Source organism: Gallinula chloropus (assembly GCF_964237585.1).
Source record: "Gallinula chloropus genome assembly, chromosome: 1".
Classification (NCBI taxonomy): domain Eukaryota; kingdom Metazoa; phylum Chordata; class Aves; order Gruiformes; family Rallidae; genus Gallinula; species Gallinula chloropus.
Genome location: NC_140085.1, coordinates 168,939,415 through 168,953,772, shown reverse-complemented (window position 1 = coordinate 168,953,772; position 14,358 = coordinate 168,939,415). Strand labels below are relative to the sequence as shown.

At 46.1% G+C, this 14,358-nt stretch overlaps 1 protein-coding gene across 2 annotated transcripts in view; it reads right to left on the bottom strand.

Moving 5' to 3' along the window:
• TBC1D4 (TBC1 domain family member 4) overlaps positions 1 to 14,211 on the bottom strand; it is a gene marked incomplete at its 5' end in the record, with an annotated part of 114,376 nt that extends 100,165 nt beyond the window's left edge. For both annotated transcript variants that reach the window (XM_084268018.1, XM_084268019.1), the window contains one exon: positions 13,699 to 14,211. In XM_084268018.1, coding sequence (XP_084124144.1) covers positions 13,699 to 14,211 — 513 coding nt within the window. The remainder of the gene's footprint in view (positions 1 to 13,698) is intronic.
• Positions 14,212 to 14,358: the final 147 nt, after the last annotated feature.

Below are 14,358 nucleotides of genomic sequence, written 5' to 3'. Positions count from 1 at the left end.
CTGCATGCAATACAGAGAACTCCTGCAGAAAATAGATTTTAATCCCGAATCAGGACAATTTCAAGAAGCTGAGAAAAATGGAAGAGCAAGAGATACGACATGAGAAATAATAAGTGGTAGTCTTCTCTATGCATATGGTAAAGAGACTGGAAAAGCCTGCAAATTTGAAACCCAGTGCAACTGGTGACAAGCAGCAAGGGATCCTGCAGCAATGCGTGCTCCTTACTAGTTTCTGGGCAGCTCTGATTTCTGTACCGTTCTCCACTGTATTCACGTCGCTGTTCCCAGCCCCAACACCATCGCAGTCATTCACTGTCATCAACTAGACAAAATGTCCCTTTTAAGAAATGCATTCCCTTGCATGAATGCTCCTGGTATGTACAGCAAACAAGGCTGGCAAATCTGTGTGCCAACAAAAATGATGTTTTCTTAGGCCTCTGCCGGGCTCCAAATGACAGCAGGGCCACGCACTGAATCTGAATTAGAAACCTGTCACGTCCTTATCCACCTGCTTATTCAATTGAGCTGAAAGATACTGTGACATTTTAATGGGAATAGCACTAGTAGAAACAAGAAACTTCATGGCTATTATTTTTATGACACAGTAATAGCAAGAGTGCACTATAGTTGATGGTAGGGTGACACTTAAAGCAGTATAAAAACCAAAGTGCTCTTCAGACCAGTAAAGCCGTACAACCTTCTAGCAGATGGTGATCCTGTAAGGAAAGGGCTGTGCAATTTGGGCGTTGAAACGACTTGTGTGACTTGGTTCCTATTTAAGAACAGGGCTCTCGGGACAGGGAGCGACGCCGTTGATTGAACAGGCCTCAGAAAATAACCCCAAAGCAATTAAGCCCATGATGAAAGCACAAAGCAGACCCTACACAGCTTCACGCAGGGCTCTTGCGGGTACATAACAAGAGCCCTTCCAGGAGCAGCGATCCATTACAATTTATGGACACCGCTCTCTGTAACGTGGCTGGGCAGCCCACGTGGCAGCAGGCCGCTCAGCTGCATTAATTGACCTCTGTAACAGGACACCATGAAGCCTACGCTTTATCCCCAACAAACGGGCCCGGTACAGGGTTGGAAGGAGGCATTTTGCTTCATGTTCCAGCAGTAATGGACTTGAGTACTTGATAACTGACAGAAAGAACAATATCACAAGGAAGTAAAGCTTGAATTTTCTGTGCAGAATCTAAGGTGATCCTTAGTTTAACCACAGCGACCTACCTGGTATGACTCGAAACCAGTAATACCACTCAAAAACTCAATACAGATGAGGGCATGTTTTATATAACATGCTAAAATTTATAGCAGAGTTGAGCACTTTATTAGTGTTTTACCATCTGATTTGGTGTTAACTATTTACATACATGCCTGTGTAGGCATACACGGGCTGGGTGCTATGTTTCTACAAGGATGCCAACAACCTGTGGGACTCCACAGAATTGTTTTGAGCTTCCCACAGAGCTACAACAAGAATTTTAAAATCTGCAAAGTGAGGGAGAAAGCCAGGGGAACTCTACAAATGTTTTTCAGGTGGTGGTATACTATGTGCAAAAGTATCTAACAGTAGAATTGCAAGGCCTAATAGCGAGGCAGCTAAAAATCATCAAATGTTATAGGCTGGGTTGGCAAACAAATTAGCACTGCCACGTTGAAGAAAAGTAGCAGACTGAAACTTCAAGTTAGGCTTTCCTATTGTGCTGATGATATTCCAGTTTAGAAAGTGATGTATTATCTGAGAGGTAATAAACAAGTACTTATACATTTCTGGCTTGCCTGAGGCTGGCTGACGTTTCCAGAAGTAACATAATTCAGCTGAAGCATTTGCTGTGTTGTGTTGCAGAAATCAAGTGTTAATTGTTTTCTCAAAATCTGCCACTTTTACTGTGGTCATGTGAGAAATCAGAGCAGAAGCATACCAAAATAGGTTGTCAAATCTGAAAAATTTAGACTCTCATAAGAAATATGATGTCATTATAGGTAGAGCTTTGTTCAGTTTACTGTTGGTGGTATTGTTTAAAAGGATTGCCGAAGTTTTAACCTAAAGTTCCTTTTCAAATTCTTGCACAGCAGTAACAACTAGCGAAGATGACACTTAAGTAAAACAGATGAAGTGCAGAACAGTTGGTGAACACACAGAAACAAAACATTTGGTTACACAAAGAAACAGCAAGCTCATTAATCTAGTATCTGGGCTGGTGTCCACGTTTCTCACACTCCTAACCGTGATGCTGTATATTTTAAGGACAACCTGCATACTGAGTAAAGCAAAAAGAAAAAGCAAAAACTCAACAAAAAACCCAACAACCCCACATTGATACAGATCAATCGATGTGTTCTATATAAATTTTTTACATTTCCTTCTTCTGTGGTGATTTTGCAGACAGAAGGTCACTATGAAGGAAACTTAATTTTGTAAACTTCACACCACCCTGCTAAACTGCAGATATTATTTTTAGTCCCCTCGAGGGCTAAGGAGACAGGGAATCCAAGGCACAGTGCCAGGATGTAAACCCACTCCTTTGGAGCTGGCTTTAATCATGTTGCCTTGCTCCCAACTCTGCTCCCATGGTTTAGGTCAGCAAGATTCCTCAAGGCTAACTCTGAATACATGCACACATACACCATGGATAATCTGTGTGCATTTCTTCATGAATAATTCAGATAAAAAATATGATGTGCTGCTCTTACTTGAAAGGCCCACTTGATTTTTTCCGTTTTGGCAAGGTTTGCCCAAAGAAGTGCTACTGAAGAGTAGCCAACATCTTGCCTCTATTTATAATATAGTTTACAAAAAAAAGTAGATCCTCTTTACAAGCTGTTTTGTACAGCTCAAGCTTGCCGTACTGCTGCACAGAAAATTAAGGGGTTCTCATTGAATATGACCACAAAGCCAGGCCAGAAGTATTTTCTACAAAAGGGATATTTGTTTAAAACCTTTCTCTATTAAAAAAAAAAAAAAACAAAGTCTTGCACACAAGCCGAAATCAAACATTGCAGGAAAAGCAGTATTCCCCATAAAAAGCTCTCCTATCAGGTCCTCAGGATCTGAACCTTTTTGCATGCTATGACAGAGCGTGGGGCGGGCAGGGATCAGAGTGTTTTGCATGTGTCCTGTGGTCCACTGTGGACATCAACCTAAAGGTCACACATCAGCTCTCTACTCTGCCCTCGTGAGGCCCCATCTGGAGTCCTGTGTCCAGACGTGGGGACCCCAATACAAGAAAGAGGTTGAACTGTTGGAGAGGGTTCAGAGGAGGCCACAAAGATGATTAGAGGGCTGGAGCACCTCACCTACAAAGAGAGGCTGAGGGAGCTGGGCTTGTTCAGCCTGGAGAAGAGAAGGCTGTGGGGGGACCTCATTGCAGCCTTCCAGTAGCTCAAGGGAGCAGAGAAGCAGGAGGGGGATCAAAATTTTAAAAGGGTAGACAATGGCAGGACAAGGGGGAATGGATTGAAGCTAAAGGAAGGAAGGTTAAAATTGGATATTAGGGGGGAGCTTTTTTACAGAGAGAGTGGTGAAGTGCTGGAACAGGCTGCCCAGAGAGGTGGTGGATGCCCCATCCCTGGAGGTCTTCAAGGACGGGTTGGATTGGGCCCTGGGCAAGCTTGTGTAGATCCAGGCCTGGAGGTTGGTTGTCCCTGCCTGTGGCAGGGGGGTTGGAACTCTGTGATCCTTGGGGTCCCTTCCAACTCATACCATTCTATGATTCTTTCAACGCTGGGTTTAGCTGCAGCTCATGTCCCACTTTGTTTCTTATGCTTCCAACAATCATAAAAAAAGCAACTGGTTCCTCCGGGGCAAATACAGCTCTGTTAAATATACACTTCCCCGCTTCTGTTTTTGTTTAGAAATCCTGCCATGACTCCAGATCAAGTTGTTAGGAATAATCAGGCCAAAGCAAGAAACAAACGATGAGAAGGTATATAAAAAGAGATATTTCAATGAGTTCACATTGCATGCCTCAGCCTGAGTTGCTGCTCTGCTCCTGAATATTTACTCTACTTCAGAAATAGTCAAGAATCCGCAGACTACTGACTACTCCCCAGAGTTCCTGGGACATGGCCTTTTTTTTTTTTTAATGAACATAACAGGAAACCCACGCTGGCGTCACAGAGCACAAGAAATATATTTAACATCAGTGTCCTAAAAAAATAAATATTTATTAATCTTGCTAGGAAAAACAGAATCGTGAACAATCTGGAAGGCAGGCATTGCCGTGCCCCAGAGGGTAAGATTCTGACTTCCTACAACATGTTTGTCAAGGCATCAAGGATCTCTAAATAGCACTGCACAGATCTACATGCTCTTGCCAAGAGACCTAAGGAAATAAAGCATAACCCCAACCATTTTAATGGAGCAAGCTGCTTGGTTAAGGTTCATCACCGTACAAGGGTGAGCTGTGTGATTGAAAGAGGCTTTATTTAAAGTTGAAATGGGAAGGGGAAAACCACAGAGCCAGAGATGGTAGTCAGGAAGAAGCCATACTTGTATGGCATTGGTTTTATCTTATCTAGTAGCTTCCACAGAGTCACAGAATCGTAGGGGTTGGAAGGGACCTTGAGAGATCATCAGGTCCAACCCCCCTGCCAAAGCAGCTCCCTAGCTCATCTAGCACAGATAGGCATCCAGACGAGTCTTGAATATCTCCAGAGATGGAGACTCCACCACCTCCCTGGGCAGCCTGTCCCAGGGCTCTGTCACCCTCACTGTGTAAAAGTTCTTCCGCATGTTGGTGCGGAACTTGCTGTGCTCCAATTTGCAGCCATTGCCCCTTGTCCTGTCACCACAGAACACTGAAAAGGGGCTGGCCAATTCCCCCTGCATCCCATACTTAAGATATTTATAAATATTAATTAGGTCCCCCCTTAGTCTTCTTTTCTCAAGGCTGAACAGTCCCAGCTCACTCAGCCTTTCCTCATACGGGAGATGTTCCAGGCCCTTAATCATCTCCGTAGCCCTTCTCTGGACTCTCTCAAGGAGACCCCTGTCTTTTTTATACCAGGAAGCCCAGAACTGGACACAATACTCCAGGTGGGGCCTGACCAGGACAGAGCAGAGAGGGGAGTCTTTCACACAGGCTTTGAATAAGGAGATTTCTCATGTTTGCATTTTAAATTGGTTTAATCCTTCAGAAAAGTGCCACGCACCCGGTACTGTAAAATCTTACTTATCTTCAGTGGTTGCAGAGCAAGAAAAAAAAAAAAATCGTATTTCCCTTCCAAGTTTCCAGAGGAGGTAATTTCTTAAAGCCTAATTCTGAAAAGATACAATTATAAAAAAGGAAATGACGGATTCCGTGAGAAAGCAAGCAGAGTTGAGCAGAGATGAAGACAACTCACTATTATGATTAACTTAGTCAGGAAATGTGGTTTAGTAGATACAACTCCTCCAAATCACTAAGCAGAGTTTCTAAATGGAGGCCATTTTAAAAAATATATATATATTTATATGTATATAGTTTTTCTTTTTTGCAGTGCTTCAGCTGAAATGCTCTGCCTCTCTTGTAAATGATCCAAACTGAGGGGAATTGTGATGCATCTCAGATACTGGGTATTAGCTCGTAACATTTTTCAGAGGCTTTGAATAGAAAAATAGAATTTTAAGACATGTTATACACACACTTAGTAGGGGTCGTCTACTCTTCCTTGAACAGTCTTCATGCTATGACAGCCCTTGAAGCATACATCCCAGGTTTTTGTTCACTTAAGGAACTAAAACCATGTAAAAAGAGAGGAAAGCCATGTTGAAACACTGCAGCTGAAGCCAAACCACAACATTTCACCTTGGGAAGATTAAATGATACCTAGAAGCCCCATCACCACCATGGTTATTAATTTTTTTTGCACAGACAGGGTCTGCTCGGGAAGTGGCAGAAATCTCAGCAGCACCATCCTTCCCAGAAGGGGACCAAGTAATTAACTTCTCATTGGAAGCCCTAATTCCCTGCAGCAGGGAGGGGGAGAACTAAGCAGCTGGTTTCACTTAGGAGAGGGATAGCTTTAAGCAGGCTTCCCTTGGAACAGCGGGACATGATACCGTTCATTTCAAGTGCTAGGGACAGGCAGAGGCGAGGGAGCAGAGCTTCAGATGATGGGTGGTTTTGTGCTCATAAAGTACGACTGTACTTGAAGACTGACAGGATTTTTCAAGATATATAGTTAACTTTTATAAAGTTAATATGGGCTGCAACAAGCTCTTTGGGGTGAAGGCACATGGTTTGGTTTGCTTGTTTGGTATTTTTATGCCCTTTTCCCTGTAGTCCAAATTAAACTAGTAGAACTAATGCCCTGCAACACACACACAGGTTCACCTCTGACCAACACTGAGAGGAAAACTGAATTATCAGATCTACAGAGGCTGCCAAGGATATTTATTTTGCCCACCTCACTGTCACCTAATCAACACACCTTTCCAGGCGTGTTCATTAAAAAAACCAAACAAGAAACCCACAAAACCAAACCATGTTCATGGATAAACACATGCATATCCAAAACTGATGCATGTTCTTTGGTACCCAAAACACATCACACAAACTGGAGGTCAGGTACTTCATGCACCACTGGAGTCAGTATGTTTGTACCTGGTGCTTTCACTCTAGCCTCTGATGTTCATTATTGTCTTTTAACACTTGGAAGACCTCTTCAGGGCAGATATAATCATTCACAACATTATCAGTCACCACCCTCCATTAGCGATGCTCTAATTTATTTTGGAACCCACGTCCTTCCATACAGCCCTGACCTACCCATTTGTGTCAGAACGTAAGGTGATTAATATTCCATTACTGCCTACACAGAACAGAAAAGCACAGATCCTGTTTACGAATTAATTCACTTTGCTACCTTAAGTTTGCATTCCCTCAAACACCACAATATTTAATGACCTATGCAAAACTTCCAGCACGTCTGCTCTTCTTGCCCAGTCATCTCCTTGAGGTCTCTAAAGACACCTTGGAATGTGGAGGTAGGTGGTGCCACAATCCACATGTGGAAGAAATTATAAAAACCACACGGAAATAAAATCTTTTCTTTTTTTCTCTTGTCTCTGAACTTGAAACTATCTGAAACCACAAAGGAAACAAAGCCAGGTGACAGAGGACAGACAGCTGGTGCCATGAGGGGACCGTGCCAATGCTACTGAAAATTCTGCATTACCTACAGCCTAGACAGCAATCTCCGTGATCAGCCTCCAAAATTCATCATTTGACCTCAGAGAAACTCAGGATGCTCAGGGAGTTCCAGGCAAACGGAGAAGATGGATGGGAGACACACAAGCTGTGCTACAAATAAGTGCTACATCAAACTGTAGCAAAGAGTAGAGATGGGTAGGAGTAAGACACGCTACTATTCTGCAATGACCATTCACAAATCGTATTTTTTTTTTATCATTCATTCTTATAAAAACTGACTTCCAGCATTTTGCTCGGAGGTTTTTACCATCCCTAAAGAAAAAAAAAAAATAAAAATCAGACTCTCCCCATTGCCAAGACACACGTAAGCTACCCAAAACTTCTGGCTAGTCAGTTTTCTATTTACTTCATTTAATCATTTTTAAAAAGAACTGCCTCTACAGTTGAAAAACAGGACCAAAACCCCCCACAGAAAAAAAAAAAGACAGAAGAGGAGCCTTAATTTGTTGTACACAGTTGCACACAAGCTCCTTTAAATAAAATAGCCTCAATATCTGGTCACCATATTACCTACAGCACTCTCAGCAAGCTCACACGATTTCATATATTTATCATCCTCTATTTCATTTTGCCTTTCTGAAAATACAGTCCTCCACTTCTACTGCCCAAGTTACAGGGTGGTTTTCAGGAACTGCAAAAGGAAAAATGAGTTAGTATTTTTCTACACATATGAAAGCATTCGAAACCATTCCCTCTTTCCTCTCCTGAACATTAATTAGGGATAAAAGAGGCTACGTAGCAGTACTTAGAAACAGTTAAGATTGATGCTTTTACAATTTTTTCTGTTTGAGAGGTGGCAGAAAACTATCATGAACAAGATGTTCAAAACTGGAACTCAAAGAGATACCTGTACAAGCCTAAAATGAGAAGTGATCTCATTTTCAGAAAAAAAAGTGTTGCATCTATCATTAAAGGAAAACAAAAATAAAACTCTAAGCTCTCAACTTACAGTTCCACTTCCCAAATTTTAAGTTAGACACCGTTTAAACAAACAAAACAAATAAAACCACACACCCCCCCAAAAAAAAAGGGGGCAAGACTTTTCATATGATGCTGTAGGCTGGAGATAACGAGGCTGCTCACCAAACAATTCTGCATTCATTGCAATGAATGTCTCCAGCATCTCCGCTTTGTTTTGGGTCATCGCTTTTCAGTTTCTCACCCCATGAATGAAATTCTGGCCCACGTAAACTTGGAGAATATTTTCTTTTGGTTTCTCTAAGACTTGTTTTCTTGATAAAACTGGGACATCATTTCTTCCTCATGGAAAGCAGCGTTACCTCTTTTCTCTGCAATCAAAATGCACTCAAGTTGATCTAGCAACCAAACACTGCATCTCTCCTGTTTCTTGCAGAGTCCTTCAATCCCAGAGCCCACCTTTTTTATCCTGTCTGTTGTACCCATGGCAAAACACAGCCTGTCAGGTGATTCAACCCGTGCACTGCTCTAACACCAACTACAACAAACACTGTACGCAGGTACTTCAAATGCCGAGAATCTCCTACCACTGAGACATTGCTCCTTGTGCCACAAAAAATGCAAGCGCAGGAGAAATTGGAAGTTTATGAACTTTCATCTTCAAGCATTTCTAAATTACCTTCTTCAGCACAAAGCCCTACAGAACATGCTACTAGTGCAGCACAAAAGCCTCCCTTGACCAGTTAAAATGAAGGACTTGGTACCGATGCCCTGTTTTCAGAATGAACTCTCTTAGGGCCTTGCCTTGCTGCAATACATGATCTAACAGACAACTAACACGCTCCTGGAAACAAATGTGTTTTGACTTACGGCCTACGCAGCGCTGACAGCGCGGGGATCCGGGTTGCAGGCAGGCGGCCTCAGGCTCTCATCTTGGACCCTCCGCCTCTCCGGTTCTTATCACAGCTTTGCTTTGCCACCAAAACGCTCCATTATTTGCGCTTCACCTTGAGACAGGCCAGTCCCCACAACATGTGGTTACAGCACAAGGCTGCAGCTACAGATTATACGCACAAGAGAGAAACCCTACTGAGGGGCCCAGGGACGGGACAAAGGGCAGTAGGCATAAACCTGAACATAGGAAGTTCCACCTAAACATGAGGAGGAGCTTCTTTACTGTGGCAGTGACAAAGCACTGAACACGCTGCCCAGAAGGGTTGTGGAGTCTCCAGAACCCACCTGGATGCTGTCCTGTGCAGCCTGCTCTAGGTGATCCTGCTCTGGTATGGGGGTTGGGCTATGTGATCTCCAGTGGTCCCTGCTAACCCTGACCAGTCTGTGATTCTGTGAGATCCGTGCCCCAGAATATGTTTCTTTCACAGTCAGCTTGGATTAGTTTTGAAACCCCATGAAAATATATTTGGATCATGGTTTATAATCTTTCAAAAAGTAATATAAAATCCACCAAGTAAGTTCTTGCTTAACCGGAGGAGACAACTATCTTTACTAAAAAGAATCAATTATAATATAATTAGATTTAGGATACCAGTTCAGGTTAAAAAAAAAAATCCAGCAAAAAACAGGCTTATTCCTGTTTCAAGAAGAAAATGCAGCTTAGATCAGCGTAGCAATTTAAAAAAAAAAAGTGCAGAAAGAGATGACACCATAAACCTCTCCCCCAGAGAACAGAGAACTCGAGGCAATTGTCAAACAGCACTGATTCGTTTCACACAATTAAAATCTGGTTTACAGAATAAAAACAGTATTTCATGGTAAAAACGTGTTGAAGCAGAGCCTGAAAACACTAAGCAAAAGGGCTTTTCTTGGTGGCTGGGAGAAGGGTTTGCCTGCTCTAGTTACAAATTCTAACTTTGGGGGTTTTTTTAAAAAAATAAATAAATCCAGTTCCTGATGAGACAATGCTGTCATCTGATGTCTACAGACTGGCTCCATGCATCCTAGATAGTTCTCAAATGACAGCAGTACAACACTAACACATCTCTGGCTGCTGCTCAGAAAGAAGCTACTAGCCAGCACTAAAGCAGAGCTACCCTCATCCACTCCAGCTGGCTGCTGCTTGCACAAGGCGTGAGGAGCCCCAAGTGCCGTAGTAATTCTGCAGCAGGAACTAAGTAAAAAACTCCTGGAGCCATCCCACTGATAGGGACGGGAGCAGAAGTTTTCTCAAGTGATTAAAAAGCAAAAGAAAAGAGACCTCCCCCTAATAAAAGCACCTCTGCATCATCCAGCCCCATACCGACAGCTGAGCTCCAGGTCTGACGCTGTGCCAAAGCACTGCTCCAGAACAGGAGCCGACCCGCCAGCTCCCACTTTTCAGCTCTGCCTACAATTTGCAGGCTTTCCGAAGCCCTGCAGATGTTTCACACCGCCTCACACTCTCTTTCTTCTTGAGTCACAGCAAATAACATTAAAAGATGTTATCTTCCCGGCTGATGTTATCAGAGCACATACTCGGCTGGCTTTTCCTCGGTCATCTGCTGAAGAAATCTGCAGGGACTGGCAAAAAGCATTGCGTTCCTCCTGCGAGTACAGCCCTTGTCACGGTCACAGCGAATGCACGTGCAGCCCAGGCACGGCACAACCCCACTCGTGGACAAAGCAGAGGGCTGGGAGCCAAAATTTTCTTCTCAACGACACTAATTACTGCACAAGCACTCATCTCTCAGATGTCAATTGTTATCCTCTCACTTTCCTAATTTACATCCACCGTTAAAGAGTACTGCTGGCTGCCTTCTAAGTGAAAGGCCACACGATATCTCCCACACCCTTCCCTCCTTCCAGAGTGACTTAGCTGAACTTAATGCCACCACAACAGGTAACACCAGGGCTTTGTGGTCATCTCCAGCTGGCCTCAAGTTAGCGTAACTGCCAAAAAGGCTCTCTCACCCTTCCTTTTCTTGGCCCCTCGTTGCTAAACTCATGACTCCAACCTACCTGTCTTGTCATATGCAGTACTAAGGTTGCAAAGTAAAACAAATGAGGGACACAGTTTAGCACTAATCTGGCAAAGGTGTGGGGGAGAAGCAAGTTTAACGCCAGTCAGTTGCCTGATCCCACTCGCCGAGCAGCTGCACAGACTTGTGGGGCCATGAGGACAGATCCAAGAGGAAGGAGCAAGGGGGTCGAGGCTCAAAGAGGTCAGAATTGCTTCTCTCAGTAGCGGTGCCAACTTACACCGGCTGGAAGTGACTATGACCTAAGATAGAAAATGAGGTCGTCTTAAAATAACAGCTGTGAAAAATACTTTCTAAGCTAATAAACACCACGAAGCTCACATAACCAACCTGAAAGAGGTACAGACATGAAGATCCTGTAAGTGTGCAAGAACATCATCTGCTTTACAGCACACAATCAGGAGCTTCAAAAGAAGCTTTTTCAGAGCTAGCAACCTGCAGCCTGATCTAATCTGTTTAGGACTAGGCTTAAACAAACATCAACAGCTACAGACTTGCACTGACTTAAGACAACCAAGCCTCAACAAAACTCAGGAGGGGAAAAAAATTCCCCCTTCTTTTTCTTTTGATACCTTTAAAAATCCTGCCTGTTAGTCAGGTACTTGTGAATCACATTGCTGGCTGTGCACCTACTACCATTATTACAGTTCTTTGTCTGGAAATCACATGGAGTAACCCTCATGTGGACTTACTTCTTTATTAATCATAACAAGGCTAAAAAAAAAAGTAATAAGCCTGCCAGATAAAATTTAAACTATACTATCAGGAGTTTATAAAAAGGAATTTGTCCGTACTTCCTTCAATAAGGCCGCTTAACTTACAACATCAATTCAGTTCCATGCACATAAAGACATTCTCCTCCAAGAATAAAGAAGGGGAGACACAGGGATAAAATGGTTACTCAGAAACAGTCTCCCAAATATAAATGTGCGTAGTGTTTTGCATGTTCACAAGAGTAATGGGGATGCACTATCTTACAGCATGAGGTTGTCTTACCAAGTCATGGTGTCAGAGCAGACTCAACCCAGAAATCAGTTTGACTCAGCATCTTCTGCCAACAGCAGGAACCTTGGTTCCCTTCAGTCCATATGGTCAAACTTCTAAAAGGATGTTTTGGCTCCTCCCTTGCCAGATGCGCTCCCCTCCATTTCATGCTCCTTCTGTGTGTTCTCTCCTCACCCTGAATTCCATTCCCCTGGCAGAGCACGGGTGGTGGCAAGTTAAGTGCAGTTCCCTCTGTTTGGGATGCCTCCTGTCCTATCTTTGATGATGGCTCAAGCCACAGCTATGTACGCAATCTAAATCCCTCCGGCGTTGTGATCTCTGGCAGTATGTTGGCTCAAATCAAAATTAACATACTGAGAACTTTTCAGTTGTTTCCTTAATATTCCTACCTTCAATTAAAACAAAAAAAAAAAACCCCAAACAACTAAGAACCCACAACAAAACAAACCCAAACGAAATACAAGCAAATGTTCAGTAGAACTAGTAAGTCACCTAAGGGGTTTCAGTGAATTCCAGCATTTCTTATCCTGTGTTTTTCCTGTGTACATGCGTGTGCAAACCCAGGCAGAGGTGTCTTAACCTACTCAACCCAATGATTCTTATTGACAGGCCTTTCTCTTGCTGTCACTGTGCTAAACCAATGGCCAAACCCACTCATGCAACCGCCATCACCTACGTACTCTAAACTGGGAGGAGAAAGAAGTCTGCTGCACGCTGGATGCACGAGCCAAAGCCTGTTACAGTCAGGAAAAACAGTCTTTCTGTTCTTAGGTCTTTTTTCTCTCCAGTTGGCACTTTATCAACAATGTCTCCACCCAAACCTAGGGTTGCTTGCAGCACCGCTGAGTGTGCCTCAGCACGGCCAGGTGTCCTTAGCATGACCCGTGGGCAAAACCGGGCCCACTGGCCACAAGCAGCAGTTCCCACATCACCAGGGCTCCACACCCTGAGAGAACCATCCCGGCTGACCCGATTCCAGCACCGTAAGGGCGATTTAACACAAATCCCGCGTTCGGCTCGCAGAAGAAAATCGTGCGCTTGCCACAGAGCTGCTGTGGGACACGAGGCAGCCCCACAGAAGAGGGCCTGGGGAGGCGGAAGAAGAGGGGTGCATCTCCCAGAGCACTCACGTTTCCCAGAGGCTGGTACCCCCGGCCTGGCGGGTGGGCAAGCCGTGCGCTCGGGGCAGGGGTGGCACAGCACCCCCACGGCCACGCGGGATTGCGTTCCCCCCGTGCCCCCCCCCCCCCGCTTTTCTGCGCGCCCCAAGGGCGCTGCAGCCTCCCGAGCACAGCAGCTCGGCGCGGTGCAGCGCAGGTGCGACCCCAGGACGGCTGCTCCCGGGGAGGGACCGGCGAGCACGGCCGGCCCGGGGCTGCCTCGCCCCACTCCGCGGGGGTGCGTGTTCGCGGGGGGGATTACGGTGTCGCAGCGTGCAGAGCGCTGCCCAGCCCCGTCTGAGCACATCGAGCCCCTACGCTGCAGCGCCTGGGGTCCCGTCAGGCGAGGGATAAGAGAAGCAAAGCGGGATGGGGGGGGGGGGATTGGCAAAGGGATCCCGGGCAGCGACCCCTCCCTCTGCCCCCACAGCCACTCGCCTGGTTGGGGTCGGTGGCCCGGAAGACGTGGCAGGCCATGGGGGAGTCGGGGTTGTCGGGCTGCGCCTTGATCAGGTAGGCGAAGTAGGTGAGGTCGTGGCTGTTGTGGATGAAGCGGGCGATGTGCTGCGCCTTGTGCTCGAAGATGAAGACGGCGGGCGCGGGGCTGGCGGGGCGGCCGGGGCCGGCGGCGGGCGCGGGGCCGGCGGCGCGGCCGGGGCTGGCGGGTCCGGCGGGCACGCAGCGCAGCGTGGGCGAGCCCAGCAGCAGCAGCACCTCGCGGGCCGGCACCCCGCTGCCCAAGGCGCCGCCGGGCTCCTGCCGCTGCCCGCGGCGGCGGATCTCAGCCATCAGCCAGGGCAGCATGGGCAGCGTGGTCCGTCTGTCCAGGCAGGACGAGCCCACATACCACAGCCTGAAGCGCTTCTCCCCCGGTGGCGCCGGCTGCGGCTCGACCTCGGGCTCCGGCTCCAGCGGGTGGGAGAACGGCTCGCCCTCCCCTCGCTTCTCCATGGTGGGTCGCCGGGCGGAGGGCGCGGTGCTCCGCGGCCGCTTCTTCCCCCCAGCGCCAGGTGCAGCCGGCGGGGCCTGCGCTTGGCCGGGGCTGCCGCTAAGCGCGCATCCCTCCGGGCACGTCTCCGAAGCCGCGCCGCCTCCCTC